The 20272-nt window shown below is 30.8% G+C and overlaps 2 protein-coding genes across 2 annotated transcripts; both read left to right on the forward strand.

Annotated features, from left to right (window-relative positions):
- The first annotated feature begins 532 nt into the window (after positions 1 to 532).
- On the forward strand, positions 533 to 10931 carry LOC148302424 (sodium channel protein Nach-like). The gene is made up of 9 exons (XM_088271632.1): positions 533 to 651; positions 2107 to 2301; positions 3244 to 3427; positions 4001 to 4156; positions 5079 to 5186; positions 5817 to 6009; positions 8165 to 8255; positions 9140 to 9264; positions 10846 to 10931. The coding sequence occupies exons 1-9, from the start codon at positions 533 to 535 to the stop codon at positions 10929 to 10931; spliced, it is 1257 nt and encodes a 418-aa protein (XP_088127758.1).
- A 3376-nt stretch (positions 10932 to 14307) lies between these two features.
- On the forward strand, positions 14308 to 19719 carry LOC148302425 (chymotrypsin-1-like). Its single transcript, XM_088271633.1, has 5 exons — positions 14308 to 14428; positions 15089 to 15239; positions 16517 to 16763; positions 17429 to 17575; positions 19573 to 19719. The coding sequence occupies exons 1-5, from the start codon at positions 14362 to 14364 to the stop codon at positions 19717 to 19719; spliced, it is 759 nt and encodes a 252-aa protein (XP_088127759.1). The 5' UTR covers positions 14308 to 14361.
- Positions 19720 to 20272: the final 553 nt, after the last annotated feature.

Consider the following 20272-nt stretch of genomic DNA (forward strand, 5'->3'; position numbering starts at 1 on the left):
AATAAAACATTTGTATTAGTCCACTTTTCAGTAGAAAATTTAATATATGTTTTGTATTTTAACTTATTAATGAGAACATGTGTAGATCTCGAAACTAGTCATATTTAATTAATTGATTTGCGGTAAAATCTATCCAATCTTAATTAACGTTTTACTAAGTAAATTTGAAAATGATGCAAAATGCATTGAAACACGTGTCACAGTAGATTTTAAGAAATACATAGTGGTATTTACTATTTAAAACTTTAATTTAAAATAGTCATATTTAAATTAACAAACTCATGAGTGATCTTACACAATTTTTTTAAAAATATTTAACAAAGATATTTGTAAAAAAAATACATGTTTATAATGTGCTTTATTTAAATTTGTACACCCTTGTTATACTCATCCCTCAATTACGCTTGTATTTAATACAATTAGAATAACAAGTGACACGAGGATGCATCCGGGCACGCCATTCCACTGCAGTATGCCATACTGCAAATACATTAAAAGTTTACTGGATGTATCCAGTACTAAATAATTTTAAATGAATCTCAAAAGTTTTTTGTTCTCTCTCAGAGATCGCATAAATTATTTCGGCGATCAAAGTAATATTCACGGTATGAGGTTTATACTATCAACAAAACCTATTCATAATTTCAAAAGGTAATTAATTAAATGTTTTAAATAGTGCTTATACCATTATAGATCATTTAGTCCACTTTCATAGCTGATCACCTTTCCTTCATGTGTAAACGATCAAGATAACACTGTTTTTATATGACGGAGTGCCCTATTCACCATTGAGGTGCGGATAAGGGTTTTTTTTCATAGTGTAGTGATTCCTGCATTTGGCTACCATGCTGGAGGTTCCGGGTTCGATTCCGAGGGAGGTCAAATTAAAAAGTGTGTTTTCATTCAATATTACCCTTGACTGGTATCTAACACGTAAGACTGATAACCTTGCTTTCATGTCATTAACGATCATCATATCTAGCAACAATTTGAAACAGTGCCCTATGCTCCGTTGGGTTCCGATTAGGATACATAAGTATTATCCACACGGTAAAATCCACATATTTAAGATATCTCAAGAGATACGAATAAGTTTTTTGAGGAATGAATATGGAATTTCGGTCATTTACATAGTTTATGGCCTGTGTTCGGCTGGTTTAGGTGATCGCTTTAAACATTCTAAAACATTCACCATTCTGACGAGTATTGATAATCATCTTCACTTTGATTATTGAAACTACTGATACCTATGTCAACTATTTACAAATCATATGTGTCGTGTTTGATTACATGTCATAAACAATTCGCTTTCAATATAATTTTTTAAATAAATATTTTAAAATGTGTCCTCGGCACGGAAAATACAGTGCGAGCACATTATTTTTATTTACAATTTGTAATTATGTGTATGATGAAATACAAATAAATAACAACATTTTTGTGTGTCCAAACACTTGTTCACAAAATCTGGATTATCTCCAATTACAGAAGTTATTTTTTTATAATCTAGGATTCGGACCTCTTATACTAATAAAATAGTTTCTGCTAAATAAAAAGCTTCTTTTCATCTCACCAAAAGATCTAGTCAAGTTCTGGTGATTCAAGAACAATGTTTCAAAAATTAAACTTCCAAGAATTTGAGTAAAGTGGTTGTCAATAATGGATAGAATCGGTGAATGTTACACGTGTGTAAAGTGATCACTTAAACCAGCCTATGACGGTCATCAGCTCTGTAAAAGCCCAGACTTACATACTTACTTTATGACTTACAAGCAAACAAGATATTTATGTATATAAATATATATATATATATATATATATATATATATATATATATATATATATATATATATATATATATATATATATATATATATATATATATATATATATATATATATATATATATATATATATATATATATATATATATATATATATATATATATATATATATATATATATATATATATATATATATATATATATATATATATATATATATATATATATATATATATGCAATCAATGAATCAATGTGGTGAACTGTTCGAGAAGTTTAATTTTATAATACATAGAACATTTATTATGAAATTTGTTTTTCAGGTTTTTCTGGTTCATATTCGTGGTTGTCTCAACGATAGGAATGATGTACATCCTGAAGCAATCTTGGGATTTTTTCCACAATAAGACAATCTCATTTGTCCCAGAAACAACGTACCTTCACTGGAACACTGACTTCCCTGCTGTGACAGTGTGTGAAGCAGCTGACACGGATAAACTAACAGATTTTTACGAAGAGTGAGTTAAGTACTAGTTTTATCATTCGAGGGCGAACAGAAGCAACTTTATAGCAAAGATTTAGGACCAAAAATTTTAAATTATAGGGGGAGACGAGGTTATATGCAACACTTATACACAACATTTAGATTCATGTAATTTTTATTTCTAAAGATAAAAGACATTTTTCAATACACAAATAACAAGTAAACATTAAGGAATAAAGTACAACCAGTAAGGCTAGTATTATAACGGGAAAACATATAAATTTCAATATTTGTGTAAAGATGGAGAATTGTTGCTATTCGCCCCGTTGTGGGGGCAAAATGCAACACCTCTGGGGCAAATTGCAACATTTTATCAGAGCCATCGGAAACATCTGATTTGAATTTCAAACAAATATAAAATGGGTATAATATATATAAAACAAATATATATAAAATATATTAAAAAATATATATGTATTAAACATATAGTTAAAAAAAAACACAGACAAAATGTGCCCACATCTCGCATTTGCGACACTTAACTCAATCTTACTTAAACTCCGCTATCAAATTAGCTGCTATTTTCATAACATCAAAAGCGTCAAACCTCTATCGGTTTTTTGTTTAAATGTTCTAATCGTTATTCTGCAAAGGAAAACACTAAAACAGTCACAATTTATTACACAAATTTTATTACAGGCTTGATGCAACATGTTGCAAATAGCCTCTGTGCGTTTGTTGCAACTTGCCCCGGTGTATCGAAATGACATATAACATTAAAAAACTCTTATTTCTCTAGGATTGATTGAAATTACAGATAATCATTAAATTTTAAAATGTTTAAAATGTTACACGTATATAAAGTGATCACTTAAACCAGCCTATGATGGTCATCAGCCCCGTAAATGCCCAGACTTCCATATTCTTCTTCATCTTTGATGAGATGTCAAAAAATAACATAAAATTACTGTTTCAGGAATAATGTTCCAGTACAGTTGGCATCTTTTTATGATGACGTAATTTTTTTGAACACCAGACGATACTGTAGAAGTTGTTCTAGCTGCAAGGAGTCCAAGTGCCCGGAGGATTTTGTTTCCATCATGAATAAATATAAAGCACCCTGTAATGAGACTATTATTCGCTGTTCTTGGAGGGGTCAGGTATTTATAGTTTGAAATATAATACAGTAAAACCTCGAAATAATGGATTAATTGAAGAGAAGGGGTGTCTGTTAAAGCTGTTAGTCAATTTTTTTTTAATTATATTTAAAAAAAAAGGTTTAAAAAAATAAAAATAATAAAACCCTTATCCGCACCCCAATGGTGCATAGGGCACTGCGTCATATAAACGCAGTGTTATCTTGATCGTTTACACATGAAGGAAAGGTGATCAGCCCTCCGCTTCAAGGAACCAATATTGAATAAATATGACAGTGAAAAAAATCACTAATATTTATTTTACCCCCCTTGGAAAAAAAAATTAACAAAAAAAAATAAAAAAAAATAAAAGAAAGATGATCAGCCCTCCGCTTAAGGTACCAGTCCAGGGTGATATTGAATAAATATTACAGTGAATAAATCACTTATATTTATTTGACCCCCCCTGGGAATCGAACCTGGGACCTCCAGAACAGTAGCCGAGCGTGCTGACCATTACACTACGGAGGTGGACATAGTAGTATTATATTATTTCCATGCTTTTGTCTAAGTTAATATGCACGATGCATCTTGCAGGCTTTCGACTGCTGTGAGAGATTCATGACAATGCTCACGGAATACGGTCAGTGCTTTGTGTTCAACTCGAAACTTTTTGGCGGAGAGAGAATGCACTTATCTAATAAAGAGACCGGACCTGGATACTTGAAATTTACTGCAATGGAAACTGTCACGGTAATTTCCAGCAATTTATTTTTCCAGACTCGTTATTCATACAGGAGGCATACAAGGGAAGCTACTTTAGCAGGAAAAGAATCTAAATATTTGACAAAATATCTTAAATATTTTAATTTTTAATTTAAAGTAAAAGTACCCAAATTAATTTTTTATTAACAACATTTTGAGTGTGTCCAAATACTTGTTCACAAAATCTGGAATATAAGAGTTTCTGCTTAATAAAAAGCTTCTTTACATCTCACCAATAGATGTCTCTAGTGAAGTTCTAGTGATTCATGAACAAGGTTTCTAAATTGGTTCATATATGTAGAGCTTCCAAGAATTTGAGTAGTGTGGTTGTCAAAAATGGGTAGAATTGGTGAATGTTACACGTGTGTAAAGTGATCACTTAAACCAGCCTATGACGGTCGTAAGCCCCGTAAATGCCCAGGCTTCCATATTCTTCTTCATCTTTGATGAGATATCAAAAAATAATATCAAAAAATAATATAATTTTTTATTATATTTAAGACCACATGTTTTTAGTATTTATGGTACAAATAAATTAAAAAAAAACACCTGTTTGAGATCACTTTCATTGTAAACTGGACTAGTTTCAAGAACTACACATTTTCTCATCAACAGATGAGAATACAAATAAGCAAGTAAAAATAATAAAGATTCTAATAAAGGTAGTTGGGGAAATAATGGTGGGTTAGGGGGTGGGGATTAGTTTAATGAGAACATAGAAAGCTCTATCAGTACCAAAATTATTTTTTGCTCTATCTATAGTTCTCGAAACTAGTCGTGATTACATTAATAAACTCATGAAGTGGTATTATACATGTGTTTATTTTAACATTTAAATACATTCATCCATTCATACATTTTTTGGTTATTCCACAAAGTAAATGACAAAACAATCAACAATATATTTCAGATTGATGTTCATTCCCCGGATGACGTATTTTACAGTCATTTCGACAAACTTGTGAACGGAAATGATGCAAATATAATTTTTGCTTCTGAATTTATATTGCGTCTAAAGGTAGGTTAATTTATTATTATTCGTTTATATTACTAAGACTAAATCTCAACAGAAAAGATATATCATTTTTTTATACGAAGGGAATATGAAATTCTAAGCACTAATCATTTTATACACTGCGCAAATTTATAAAGCATTTTTACAAAGTAAATTTGCAATTTTATAGCTTTTCTTTATATATAATTTATTTGAATTAGCGGGTTTATTGATAAAAAGCCATATTTTTCAACCAACCAAAACTAGACTTGTAATACTGGTCCAAATTTGAGCCCTGTGCAGCCATTTGAAATTAATTTACTAATAGTTCTTGTCCATTTGTATAAGTGAAAAAAACATAAATTACAATAAATCGCAGTATGACTGAACACATAATCATAACATTATATATAAATTAAGCTCCAAATTTTTGAAGACAAGGAAGGTAAAGAAAGTAGTATAAGCTAAAGAGTTAAGGAGTAGAGGTAGAGAAACCAAGAAAGAATTTTGGACCATGTTCTCCAATTTAGCCGGGGCAAGACTTATGATTTTTCTATGAATTCTTAATATATACGTTTTTTTTAATTAACAGACTATATATGCTATAAAATCTTTTGGCGTAAAAATAAAAATTTAATTTGATGGTATTTTTAGGCAGAAGAGACAAATAATGACGATGAAGTGGTTGAAGTGGATATCGAGAAACGTAAATGCAGGTTTTCACATGAGCTGCCAAACTTCCCTTTCATGTTCTCTAGATACAGTTACTCCACCTGCATAGTGCACTGCAGGGCATTACAGCAATTAGCAGAGTGCAACTGCACTCATCACATGCTGCCAAGAATGGGTGAGTTCCTATATTATTTGACTTTTAACCCTAGGTCCATAATAACCTCAAATATTCACAATAGTTATTAACAACATTTTGAGTATGTTCAAATACTTGTTCACAAAATCTGGATTATCTCCAATGACAGGAGTTATTTTCATATTATTTTTTCTGGCGTTTCTCATGTGTGTGATTATAATCCAGGACTCGGATCTCACATACTAATAAAAGAGTTTCTTCTTAATAAAAAGCTTCTTTTCATCTCACCAATAGATGTGTCTAGTGAAGTTCTAGTGATTACATGTTAAAAAATTGGTTCATATATATAGAACATCCAAGATTTTGAGTAGTGTGGTTGTCAATAATAGGTAGAATTGGAGAATGTTACACGTGTGTAAAGTGATCACTTAAACCAGCCTTAGACGGTCGTCAGCCCCGTAAATGCCCAGACTTCCATATTCTTCTTCATCTTTGATGAGATGTCAAAACAAAAAATTATAGTTATTAACCTTCAAGGCCAGTAAATTGGTATTTTTATTTTCTTTTATTATATTTTCTATTATTTTATTTTCTATTATTTACTATTACTGACTATTATCTATATTCAGTGGCGCATAGGGCACAGCATCGAATTGATTCAATGCAAATTTCATCGTTAATTTGGTATTGTAGCGATAAATGTCATATTTATTATCATTAAGTTTGAGGCTACCATGAAAATTTAGACGAATTAACCACACATCTCTGAGACTCAGTAGTTCAGATAATAATATAAAAAAATAAAAGGTAAATGAGCTAAGTGAATTAAGAAATGCGGAATTACGAAAAGATGTAACTAAAGTACTGGGTACACATAAAGATTTGTGGAATCAAATATTGTTATTAATTACCATTATTTTTTTAAACTCCCTTCATTTCAACCAAAACCAAGAACAATCTACTTCACATTATTTTGTTATGATTTATTATGATTTTCACATTACGGGTCTAATATATATATATATATATATATATATATATATAATGTATTATATATATATATAAAAATATATATATATATATATATATATATATATATATATATATATATATATATATATATATATATATATATATATATATATATATATATATATATATATATATATATATATATATATATATATATATATATATATATATATATATATATATATAATACATTATATATATATATATATATATATATATATATATATATATATATATATATATATATATATATATATATATATATATATTAGACCCGTAATGTGAAAATCGTAAAAATCTGTAAGATTATCCGTGCCAGCTGCTTCACACACTGTCACAGCAGGGAAGTCAGTGTTCCAGTGAAGGTACGTTGTTTCTGGGACAAATGAGATTGTCTTGTTGTGGAAAAAATCCCAAGATTGTCTCAGGATGTACATCATTCCTATCGTTGAGACAACCACGAATATGAACCAGAAAAACCTGAAAAACAAATTTCATAATAAATGTTTTATGTATTATAAAATTAAACTTCTCGAACACTTCACCACATTGATTCATTGATTGCATATATATATATATATATATATATATATATATATATATATATATATATATATAATACATTATTTGATTTCAAGTTTACGAAAACGTTATCTATATTACCTACTTAATTATTTTCATTGTTTATTTATACAAATACTAATCTTAATGAATTTGGATTAAGTATTTTATTATATTTTGTTGTTTTCAATCTACGTACAGTATTTAATTATCACAACAAAAATATGTCAACATTAATTAATCTACTTGAGTATAATCCAAATAGTAAATAAAGATTTATTTATTTTTGTCTATTTTAGATAGTGAACCCATGTGTGATATCAATGGCCTTATATGTCTGACAAACTATTATGGTGAGTATTTTTTTTTTAAGTTAAAAAGTTAAGTATTCGTATAGAAAATTCGAGTTTGGCATTTGGCTGGTTACAGCCAGTTAGTTATTGATGTATTAAAAATGTTTATTTTAAATATGTATATATAATATGTTTATTTTATATTGTTTGTGTTTTTATTCAAATTTATTAAGAAAAAAATTAAATAATTGAAAAAATTGTGTCACATATGTTTTTAATTTTTGTATTTTGTTTTTTTATCATTTCAGAAAAAGCTGACAGGGATGAATTGGATATTCAATGTAAATGTCATCCATCTTGCGATGAACCAGAATACGAAGTTATCCTGCTAAAGAATAAGTCAGTGCAATACCAATTATTACTTATTAGTGAATAAGAAAGAATTACCATAAAGCGATATTTTTACTCTTTTATTTTTATTCGTGATAATTATTTTTTAATTATATATCGCTCACTCCTTTCATGAACGTCATAAATCAAAAATCGAAAATTTTCAGTCGTACATGTTTTCGGAATGCCCAGAAAATGTACTTTACACCAGCAAAAGAGGCATATTTTAAACTTAATATTTACCCTCTACAGGGCAGAAAGTGTTGCTTTTTGCATTTTGAAGAAAAGGTATTGTTTAATATTTTTTTTTTAAATACTAAATATTTTTCAAATGGAGAAAAAACCTTCAGGTTTTATTTAAAAGATCTGTTGCACAGTAAAAAGTTCAATTAGTAGAATTATATTTATTTTCAATACAATGTATTATATTTTAAAACTTTAAAAACGTTTTACTGAAATATCAAGTTTTTTGATTTATGACGTTGTTGAAAGGAGTGAGCGATATATCAGCTGCCTTTGCATTGAAAACCAAGCTCTATTATGTACTTTATAAAAATAAAAACTTATCTTAATGCTGTGTTGTGAATCTCTTATCTTTAAACGTAATGATTGATCTTTGAATATATCAGTTACCGTTGCATCTAAAACTAGCTCCAAGCTAATCTTTGTAATTATAAAAGAAAAACTTATCTTAAAACTTCTTTTTGAATCTCTTATCTTCATTCTTAGTAAAAAAATTCTTTGAATATGGTATATCAGTTACCTTTGTATCAAAAATTAGTTCAATTTTCAATTTTCAATTTCAATTTATTTATTTATATAAATATATATAAGAGAGTTCCAAACTCTTCTGTCTTTTGTTAAAATAGCAAGTTTGTTTTATCTCATTTTAGGCCTAATCGAGGTGAACTGACGGATGAATTAATCGAAAGAGGTACATTGATATCGATTTATGTAGAACTTCTACCGAGTATAAGAAACCGAAGAACCGTTGTTAGGAGTCATCTGGATCATGTTGGTAATAAAATGATATTAATTCTCGTCATTGTTTACTTTTTTGTTTTTTTTTTAATTTAAATATTTACCAATTTAATATAATCAAATAGAAAATATGACAAAACCTTGCATTGCTATGAGTAGGTACTTTAAAAAATGTTTTTGGTTCAAGTAACAATAATGCTTTACCCTTGAGCTATTAGAGTAATTTTAGCAATAGGATGATATATCGCTCACTCCTTTCAAGAACGTCATAAATCAAAAAACTTGATTTTTCAGGAGAACGTTTTTAAAGCTTAAAAATATAATACAATGTATTAAAAATAAATATCAAGCCGCTTATTAAACTTTTTACTGTGCAACAGATCCTTTTTGGGTAAAACCTGAAGGGTTTTCTCCATTTGAAAAATATTTAGTATATTTAAAAAAAATATTAAACAATACCTTTTCTTCAAAATGCAAAAACAACACTTTCTGCCCTGTAGCGGGTAAATATTAAGTTAAAAAATGCCTCTTTTGCTGAGATATAGTACATTTTCTGGGCATTCCGAAAACACGCACAACTGAAAAATTACGATTTTCGATTTATGACGTTCTTGAAAGGAGTGAGCGATATCAATATTAATATTATTTATTATATCGGACATTTGATTATTCACCTTACGCATGAGGTATCAACTTAAGAGGTGTCTCAACGTCAAATGAAATATGTATCATTCTTCCCTTTTTTATTAAAGAAGATTTTTAAGTCTGAGAAGATGAATGTGTCGAAAACCTCACCGGTAGGCGAAAGTATCTAAAACCATTGCATATGTACAGGTTTCAAGAATTAATACAATGTGAATGTTTAATAATGCGCAGAATGTTGAACGTTACACAAATGTACAAAGTGATCGCTTACGCCAGCCAAATGCCAAGAGTCGCAAGCCCACGGATGCTCAGACTTCAATCTTCTTTCATTAAAAAAAGAGAAAATGATACATGTTTCATATCAAGTTTAAACACATTTAAAAAAGTGTTATGATATTGTAAAATATAATATTTGAGCATCCATTTTTAACATACAAACAAATGAATTGATAATAAATTTAATCGAAAACACACACATTTATGCACATATCGCTCATTTGCTAAGTAAGTGTAACAACTCAAAATTCCGGATTTTCGTAAAACGCATTGGAAGCATTTTGACTTTATTAATACGTTAATAAATTATTGCGTAAAATGATGTTAAGTGTCATAATAATATATAATAAATAGTAGTATTTACCAAGAAAAAGTTTATTTTAAAATAAATCATTAATACTTGCATAAATAGTTAGGTAATCATTTTTTAATAATTTTTTTACAAAATTGATTGTATAAAGTATAGCAATGCATTTATTTACATGACTCTATCAAATTTTTAACACTTCAAAACGACTTCTAAAAACTCCCGAATTTCGAGTTGTGACACGAGTTAGTATAAGCGATATACTCGTATGTTCCACTCGTGTTACATCTTGACAAATTATATCTTAGGTTTCTAAAACATTTATGATTATTATACTTTACAACAATTAAAATTATACCGTGTTTTGTAATATTTGTACAGTTTTTATAGGTGGAACCGCTGCTGTCTTCTTTGGGGCTTCTATTCTCAGTATACTGGAAATTATTTATTTATTATTTATACGAAAATATAACTAACAGAGTATATGAAATAATAAAATATATTTCTATCCATCGTCTTTTATTCGAAATGTGTATCCAATTTAACAAGTTTTTAATAATTTAATTAAATGAATACTGCATGTCACCATTTTGATGTAAATTTTACTTTGTAAATACCACTATTTATTTAAATCTTTTGTGACACGTGTAAGAAATAGTGGTATTTACCGGATAAAATATTCATTAAAAATGGATAAATATTACCTCAATGTTACCGAATCAATTAATGAAATAATATACATGTTTTCCTTCCATGGTTTACTGATTTTTTTCTTATTATTTATTAAATGCGATCTTGTCTTTATAGATTTTCCTCCTACTATATATTTGGATTATTTTCCCGTGAAACGAAACTCATAACTAAGTCTTCTTTAGATAAAACGGAAAATATAAACGTCTCTTCGGGGGTTCTAATTTTCGGTACATTAATAAATGGAGGAAGTAATTTTCTTACGAGGCCCCACTGTTCCCAGGGTGGTATAACAGAATGGCCACCTGTTTATTTCCGAACGTTCATCATAAAATATAAAGGTTCCTCTATTTTCAACTCAGGATATTGGTTTCTTTGTTTTCACGACAAAGAAACTTTTTGATAATTGGAAATCGTTTGAAAATCGGATGTTACAAAATCAATGTTTTTAGTCGGCTAGCTAACTTACCATCACGCCACTTCCAAGCAGGGGTAGGCAGAGAGAATATAACCCGCAACACCAATCTGTCTTTTCAATCAATTTTCGCCTCTTCCATATTCATGGATCTCCTCATACATTATTCTTCTTAAAACCCTTGTCCGCACCCAATGGTGCATAGGGCACTACAACATATAAACGCAGTGATCGTTAACACATGAAGGAAAGGTGACCATCCCTCCGCTTCAGGTACCAGATCAAGGTAATATTGAATAAATATTAGAATGAAAAAATCACTTATATTTATTTGATCCACCCCCCCCCTGGGAATCGAACTCGGGACCTCCAGTACGATAGCCGAGCGTACTGATCATTAAACTACGAAGGCGGACATACATACCCGGCGATTATTCCTGACTCCTGACCTAATAACCACTTTCAAGTATTATAAATACGTGATCATGCCAAGTTGTCTTCAGTTTTCACCTGCTTCTTTTACTAACCACATATTTATCATATATAATTATACAAATATAAATTTGTGAAACTTTTCTTTAAAAATTCCTTCTCATCATCAGGGTTTAACATATACCATAAATATTAAACCCTGATAATGACAAGGCTCTTTTCGAAAGCGATCGGAGAAAAAAAGTACCAAAAGTGGTTAAAAACAAAGTTTTATTATTATTTTATAACGTTCTTTCTAGTATCTTTCGTTACTAGTGATTTTGACATTTTAAACTGGCTGTGGATCTTTATTTATTAAAAGGTTAAGGTGGAGACTGACTGGAGCATTTCGTTGTAACATAACGTCGTAACATCGCTCGCGGCGAGCGTCACCGAGCATCCAAAACTATGGATGGAGCGCTCGGCTCGGTGTACTGACTGCCTGAATGCTCGCATCGTAACGTGTTACGACGAAATGCTCCGGTCAGTCTCCACCTTTAAAGATACTGAAAAAAACATTGTTATACCAAAGGTTTTTCGAATATGATTGGAAACTAAGGTCAGCTGTAATTGTCTTTAAAATAATTGGTCTAGAGAATGCTTTTCAATAATCAATAATCACTTAATTATGAACAAAAATTGAAATGAAACGCAATACAATTGTTAATTAGTACTGCACTATCAACATAACATTTGATAACATTATAATACTAACTCCTACCATTTAATCCCGAATGATCTATTCGATTAAAAGTTTATATGAATTGGAATTATCATCGGTATCGCAAGGTAATATGATAAGATAAAATGACGTTTGTCCAGTGGAGGAGATATATTTTAATACTAAAATTATACTAATACTACAATCACCCTATTTCCACGATAGGCAGAGAGGATGGATCACCACACTCTTCTGTCCTGATATACACTCCTAGCTTCCTTCACATCCACCCATCTTGTCATGCATGCCCTCCGATTACGCAGACTTTTGACACCACCAGATTTTGGGTTCGTGCCGAGTCTTTTTCAGCCGTCCTCGTTCTGTTCTCACTCTCACATTCGCCAAATATTATCGTTCTCTCGCTATCTATTCGCTCCACGTGTCCATACCACCTTAAATAACTATTATTAATCTTTTAAATTATCCCTAGTTCAGCCTTACATTCCTTTCTTATATCTTCGTTTTTAATTCTGCCATACAATGATTATCCACTCATTCGTATGAGGGAGCGCATTTCAATTAAGTTCACTCTGCTTTCATCCTTCTTTTGCCATTTATTTCGCTTTTATACATCGGTGTCGGTATTAGCACTCCGTGGTAAACCGCCAGTTTGGCATTGACGGACATATTTTTATTTGCCATCACTCTATTCAAAGTGCCATTTATTATATTCCCTGCATTCACACTCCTCTTATTATCTTTATCCACTTTTCCATCCCTTAAGAACGTGTTCCTAGATACAAAAATTCTTGCATCTGTTCCAGGAATTCATTATGTACGATAATCTTACATTCTACCCATTAATATTTCCAGTAGTGATCAGGTCTTTAAGAACAGTGTTCGTCGATGGTTGCTTCGCATTGGAAGGGACAAGGTAGAAAGTGATTTAATCAAAGTCCAGGTGTGATTATTTTATTGTAAAACCTTTACGCTGTAAATTATTTTTGTATCTCCTGTATGTAATGTATATAATCTAATAATTAAAAAAAAAACAAATAATATTAAAAAATAATAAAAAAATTGTATTAACATGTTAGTATTCGGCTCAACACAGGCCATGCCTAAAGAGCCGTAATACATATAGTAAATGTATATATGAAATAAATATGTATCTATGAATGTATCTATGTATTTATGAAATAAATAAAATAAATAAATAAAATTCTGTCACATCTTTCTCTCTTTCAAATCCCATGACCTTTGACTTACTTTCATTACCAGGTCATTTTCCATACATCTTCCCATATCCAGGTGTCGTGGGTTCGATTCCCGCCAAGTGCAAAATAAATTTTTGAAATATTTATTTTCAATGGTCTGGTTGTTTGTGATATATTTTTCACATTTACCTCCCCTTTCTTAACTATCCTACCTGCAGACAAGCCTCTAATAGAGGCTTTGCGGGTTATTCCTTTAATAAATAAAAATAAATAAAAATGCGTTTACATCAGCATTTTTACAAAATCAAATGAGACGCTACTGTTAAGATGATAGGTGAATTACATTTTGATTTATGAACACAAGACATAGTAATAGTATGTCTTAAAATTTCATGTTATTCAATTCATGTATTGAGTGTTAATTACGAGTATTGCAAACCATTTTTTGTGCTATGTCTATAATATCCTTTCAAACGATTTTATTGATTTCAGTGTTATGTTTATCTTCTGGGAACTCGGGTATTACGTTATGTTTACTGTTATAATATACTTTAAATCGTTGTTTCTTTTAGAGATGTGATTGATGTTTAACCGTTATTTTTTGCTTGCCCGATTGGGATGATAATCGTTACTTTTTCGGTTTATATTTCTTTATTCATTTACTGACTGGCGTGATTAGCTTTTACAACATTTTGAGTGTGTCCAAATACTTTTCGAAAAATCTGGATTATCTCCACTTAGAAGTTTTTTTTACATTTTTCTTGCATGCAAATTAAAAGATTCTCTGCTTAATAAAAGCTTTGCTCATTGCAACATAGATGGCTGTTGTGAACTCCCACATACTTGTTACGAGTTTGATCAATTTATCTATCTAGAAGCCCCAAAAATTGAGTAATGTGGTTGTCAATCATGGGAAGAATTGGTGAATGTAGCACGTGTGTGAAGTGACCACTTAACCAAGCCTATGATGGTCGTCAGCCATGTAAATACACAGACTTCCATATTATTAATCTATGTTGACTTGTCATATTTTTATTAGCTTTTAATTACCGAATAAAAATGTCTAGTTTATTTATTTTTGTTTAATATCATATATAATGATATTATCATAATCAATGAATTGAGATTGCTACTACGAGTATATACGTGGAAAATTTTAATAACACCCTTTCATTTCAGCTTTGGTGGACCGAATAGTGGGGGGCCAACCAGCCCCCCCAGGAGTAGCTCCATACCACGCCTCCCTGCAGAATCTTAATGGCACCCACGTTTGTGGGGGTGCTATAATTACCAATAGAGCCATACTATCGGCGGCACATTGCTTCATAGGGTAATTCAATTTATTCAATAATAATCAATATGTACATTACAGACGAACATTTAATGCGTATACATTAAAAAAAATTAAAGGTAAGCAAGAAGACTCTTGTTAAAGATGTAGAAGAATCCCGCTTCGGAATACCCCCTTCAGACACATGGAACAGATCAATATCCAACGTGATATTGTTCAGCATAGCGGCAGTTCTTCCTAGGGGCATAATCATCGGCAGGTTGGTCCTGTATATAGGAATCTGAAACAATCTCTGCCGACGCTGTCTTAGGTAACTATCGGGAACATAAAGACCAATGCTCCGGATTATTACAGGATTATCGATCATACTGCGCCACGATATATAAAAATGCATAATACCAAATATTACCACGGGTGAAAATTTAGAAGAACCAAAATTAAGGCCGAGATCTCGAGCGTTTAATTTAGAACGCATTCGGCCGCGCTGACGGTTGGACGTCTTTCTACGATCATTTTTTTAGAATATATATTGAAGAAATTTTTATGATTTTCTAAAAACTCCTTTCAATAACTGCTTTCTTTTCAAAACCATATACTTAAGTACATTTTTATTTTGAAGAAAAAGTATTTGTTTTCAATACAAAAATGCTATTTTAAGAAAAAAGTAAAATTACATTACATGTTACTTGGGTTTTTAATAAAATTAACTTGAGATTTATCGTATATTGGGCCTTAAAATAAAGAATAAGAGCTTGTTAAGCTCATAAATGGTTTGAAGGGAATATTATTTTAAAGATGAGTATTCAAGTAGATCGCTACCTTTCAAAATTTCGTATCTGAAAAATATGGTATCTGAAAAAAATGTAGGTTTATCATATAAGAGATAAAGAGAGAGAGAAAGAGAGCATATCATACAAAGTTTGCAAAAGAAATGTTCTGCTGATTCAATTTTTATACTGTTATTGATTGGTGCTTCAATTGGTAATACTGATATTTACAAAAAACTAATTAACTAACTAACCATTACAGCGAATAGAACACTACACCAATCTCTCTTTGCAAAGCATCTCCTCATACATACCTGCCGATTATTTCGATTCCTGACCTGACCACTTTCAATTATTTGAAATGATTGATCGTGCCAAGTTTTCCTCAGTCTTCCTCTAGTTCTACTACCCACCACATTCGCCTCTTATGTCAAATATGCATATATAATATTGTGTTGAAAAGAAAAAATATTTCAGATATTTATGAGTTTATTTGTATTTAAGTCATGAGTCTCATATTAAGTTGCTTCAATACAATTTTGTTTTTAGGGTCGAACCCCAATACATAATCGTAGTTGTTGGAACTACCGATCTTTCTCTGAGCGGAGTAAAGTACGGGGTGTCCCAAATAATAACCCACGAAGGATATAGCAATGTGACAAAAGAAAACGACATAGCCGTTTTGAAGACAAACCTCACCATGAAACTGAATGAAGAAATAAAGCCTATTGCCATTTTCACTAAGTACATGAGCAAAGATGAAAATGTGACTTTTACCGGTTTTGGCACTCTTTCTGTAAGAACCTTTTACCTGTTGCTTAAGTATTGTATTTGTGTACATGTATAACATTAAACATAAAACACTCAATTCAAAACTTAAACTTAAATCAACTTCAACTCTTGCTTAAAATTTCAGGGAAGATAGCGATGATCCTAATTTAAGGAGATATTCCTTATGACAATCTATAGAAAATGTATTAGTAATTTTTTATCTCTCCATTAAAACTAATTATAACTAAATATGTACAAAATGTATGACGCTATTACTTTCGTTATAACAATTGTTAAAATACTGTATTAAATTAAATGACAAAGTTTAATCCTAGGATTAATCAATGATTTATGATTCTTATAAATTTCAATAAGAAGTTACCGCTATATTTTAATATCTTCATTTCTTGTTACGGCATTTACGGCGTTTTTAAAAATAAAAACAGAATAAAAACTACTTCTGACTACAAAGATAAAAGGTTAGTCTCAAAATGAAGGTTTTCCAGGTTAAATTTGAAATAGCATAGTTTTGAAAGGTTTTAACCATTTAAAGGATTTAAACAGGTTTTCTTTAACAATATTCGACTCGACCCAATCCTACAAACATGAAAATGCTGACAAAATTTTTTTGCTATGTTAGTACGACACACAACACTGGTGAGCTTAAGAGGAAAAATATACTTTTTGCAGAGTTCAGGAAACTCCACAACCGAAATGCAAATTCTCCAGTTGAAGATACTCGATATTGAGGTGTGCAAATTTGCATATAGATATGTGAGACCATTATTTGATTCTCAACTCTGTACATTCACTGCAATTGGAGAAGGGTCGTGCCATGTAAGTTTTAAATAATACAGATAATTACTCGCATATTATATTACAGTTATTAAACAAGTCCTTAATACTGGCTATGGCCTTTCATCAGCGGATCTCCCAACATGCAAAAGTGTGAAATTAGTGAAAGAAATAGGCATTTGACCAGTACGGTAATTTTCTAATTAGTGACGTAAATTACGAATTGATCGCTCATTAAGATATTTTGTCACTGAAATATAAAACTTTTTTCATCTGAGATAGGAATGCTTATGAATGGGCGTCACGGGAATTTCTATTTCCTAAAAAAGTATATATTCTTAAAACAAAATAAAGAAAAAAAAAATACAAAACGTTGTATTTTGTTTAAGTCACATAAAAGTAGAATTTTCATGATTACAAAAATAATTAATTAAAGGGTCCGCCAAATAACTTTTTTTTTTCAAAAACAGGGCGCAAAACATCGAGTGTAGCTTCGGCTGTGTGGCACGTAGCGCCGTCCTGTTGAAACCAAATGTTGCCAATATCCTCCTCTTCAATTTTTGTGAACAAAAATCCGTTCAACATGGCCCGATAACGATCGCCATTGACTGTAACGGCCACTCCTTGCTCATTTTCAAAGAAAAATGGCCCAATTATGCCTCTGGACCAAAATCCGCACCAAACAGTGACTCGTTTTGGGTGTACCGGCTTTTCAATGTATGCGTGCGGGTTTTCTGTGCCCCAAATACGACAATTTTGCTTGTTTACATACCCGCCAAGATCAAAATGAGCTTCATCCGAAAAGATGATTTTTTTGGCAAAATCGGCATCTTCTGTAAGTCGATCGCAGGCCCACTCAGCGAAGCGAAAACGCATTGGATGGTCAGTTGGCTTCAACTCCTGAACCAATTGGACTTTGTATGGCGTCATACCAAGGTCTTTATGCAAAATTCGTCTCAATGATGTCTCCGAAATGTTCAATTGTTGAGAACGACGGTGAATTGATGTTGATGGCGCTTCACGCACACTTTCTGCCACAACATCGATATTCTCGGGTGTACGCACTGTTTTTGGCTTTTCACGCTTTGGTTTATCGATGAGGATGCCAGTTTCTTTCACTTTTTTCACAAGATAACGAACATACGGAGCTGACGGTGCTTCTCTTCTTCCAAAAACCGTACGCAATTTTCGCACACATTCTGCAACATTACCATGATTTTCAAAGTAATGTCGCAATATTTTCCAGCGTTGTTCAAGCGTATACACAACCATATTCGCTCAGCGGAAGAATAAAACTAATTATCTGTCAAATCAGACATGAGCTAAGTGTTACCATTCACGAAATAAGCACTAGTTAAAAAAAAAAACTTTAGATGGCGGACCCTATATAATATTGTGATGTGGACACTATACTTCGAAGCGATTCTTGAACACTCCAAGATTTTTTCGAGATCACACTCACCTTTATTATTTTATGTTAAGTTTTTTTTTTAAATTAAATCAATTTTTCTTAACCGGTGTTTGCGTGTTTATTTTCTGAAAAGTGTAGATATAATTTACACATATTACATGGTTTCTTTGAACCCTTTTCATTAACAACACGTCAAAAAACTTTTAATAAAATTGATATCTCAACAAAGATGAAGAATAATTAGTTACATTGGGCATTTAAAGGGCTTATGACCTGTTATGGGCTGGTTTACTGATATACAAGTGCAACATTTACCATTCTACCCATGATTAACAACCACAGTATTCAAATTTCGGAACTTTTATAATTTATATCCTTTAATTGACACGTTCTTTTACATGTAAAATCTTAGCATCATCTAAGGTTGAGTTGAATAAATTTTATTTACCAGAGACCTGCATGAAATGTATAAAGATTGAACTCAAATTTTTTTTACTTTTTAAGAGATGCCTGAATACATGACTTAAAATATTTAATTAAAAATAATGTATTTGATAATATGTTTTAACAGATTTTAAAAACGTTGATGTATACAAAATGTCTACCTTCAATTAATATATAATTTCAGGGTGATTCTGGCGCGCCTCTCGTGATGGGCTCAACGCTGGTTGGGGTAGCTTCTTTTGGAATTCCCTGTGCTGTAGGCTATCCAGACGTATTCACAAGAGTATCTGACTTCGTAGATTGGTTGCAATTTCATGCCCCGGGATTATGACTATCTGCTGGAGTCAGACAGACTCCACTTTGGATAATTACCGTGTTACCTCTTTTATTGGGTTATTTATATAATTACTTATAGCAAAAAAGTGCCTACAAAATAAGAATACTATTAGTCATAAGAATTTATTTTTAGTGTCCTGATTTGTAATAATAATAATATTAAATCAACTAAATAAAAAATGGTGTTTTACATATTTTTTCTAATGAAAACAGTTTTTAAATAACGTTCACATAATTGAACTTAGAGTGCTACAATACATTATGATGTTCGCTTTTTTGTATCGTTAAGGTTATTTTTAAACACATAAACTTAAATTTTATTTTCTACTGAATCATGGCAATTATCAATATTGTTTAAAATTTTATTCAAAATTACATTTCCTTCGATTGACCCGAATAAATTTTGGTTTTATTTTATTTATGAACTAACTAAGTAAAGATCAAAGCACTCATTTTGTGCAATTTTTTAATCGTTCTAATTTCAATAAAATCATGATCTTTTCTTTTATATGACACACGTTTTGAGCGTAATTAATTTTTTACGATTG

This window comes from Brachycentrus maculatus, unplaced genomic scaffold (assembly GCF_059751285.1).
Source record: "Brachycentrus maculatus isolate JH-2025_06_01 unplaced genomic scaffold, ASM5975128v1 h1tg000453l, whole genome shotgun sequence".
NCBI classification, from domain to species: Eukaryota; Metazoa; Arthropoda; class Insecta; order Trichoptera; family Brachycentridae; genus Brachycentrus; species Brachycentrus maculatus.

What these genes read in the sequence shown, in the direction of transcription:
- LOC148302424 (XM_088271632.1), top strand. Translation starts at nt 533, where the DNA reads ATGAATCTCAAAAGTTTTTTGTTCTCTCTCAGAGATCGCATAAATTAT. An exon ending in TCACATGCTGCCAAGAATGG is followed by an intron (nt 6,010 to 8,164) that starts GTGAGTTCCTAT and finishes TTATCATTTCAG; the next exon opens with AAAAAGCTGACAGGGATGAA. An exon ending in GTTATCCTGCTAAAGAATAA is followed by an intron (nt 8,256 to 9,139) that starts GTCAGTGCAATA and finishes ATCTCATTTTAG; the next exon opens with GCCTAATCGAGGTGAACTGA.
- LOC148302425 (XM_088271633.1), top strand. Translation starts at nt 14,362, where the DNA reads ATGTCTATAATATCCTTTCAAACGATTTTATTGATTTCAGTGTTATGT. An exon ending in CCGGTTTTGGCACTCTTTCT is followed by an intron (nt 16,764 to 17,428) that starts GTAAGAACCTTT and finishes TACTTTTTGCAG; the next exon opens with AGTTCAGGAAACTCCACAAC. An exon ending in TTGGAGAAGGGTCGTGCCAT is followed by an intron (nt 17,576 to 19,572) that starts GTAAGTTTTAAA and finishes ATATAATTTCAG; the next exon opens with GGTGATTCTGGCGCGCCTCT.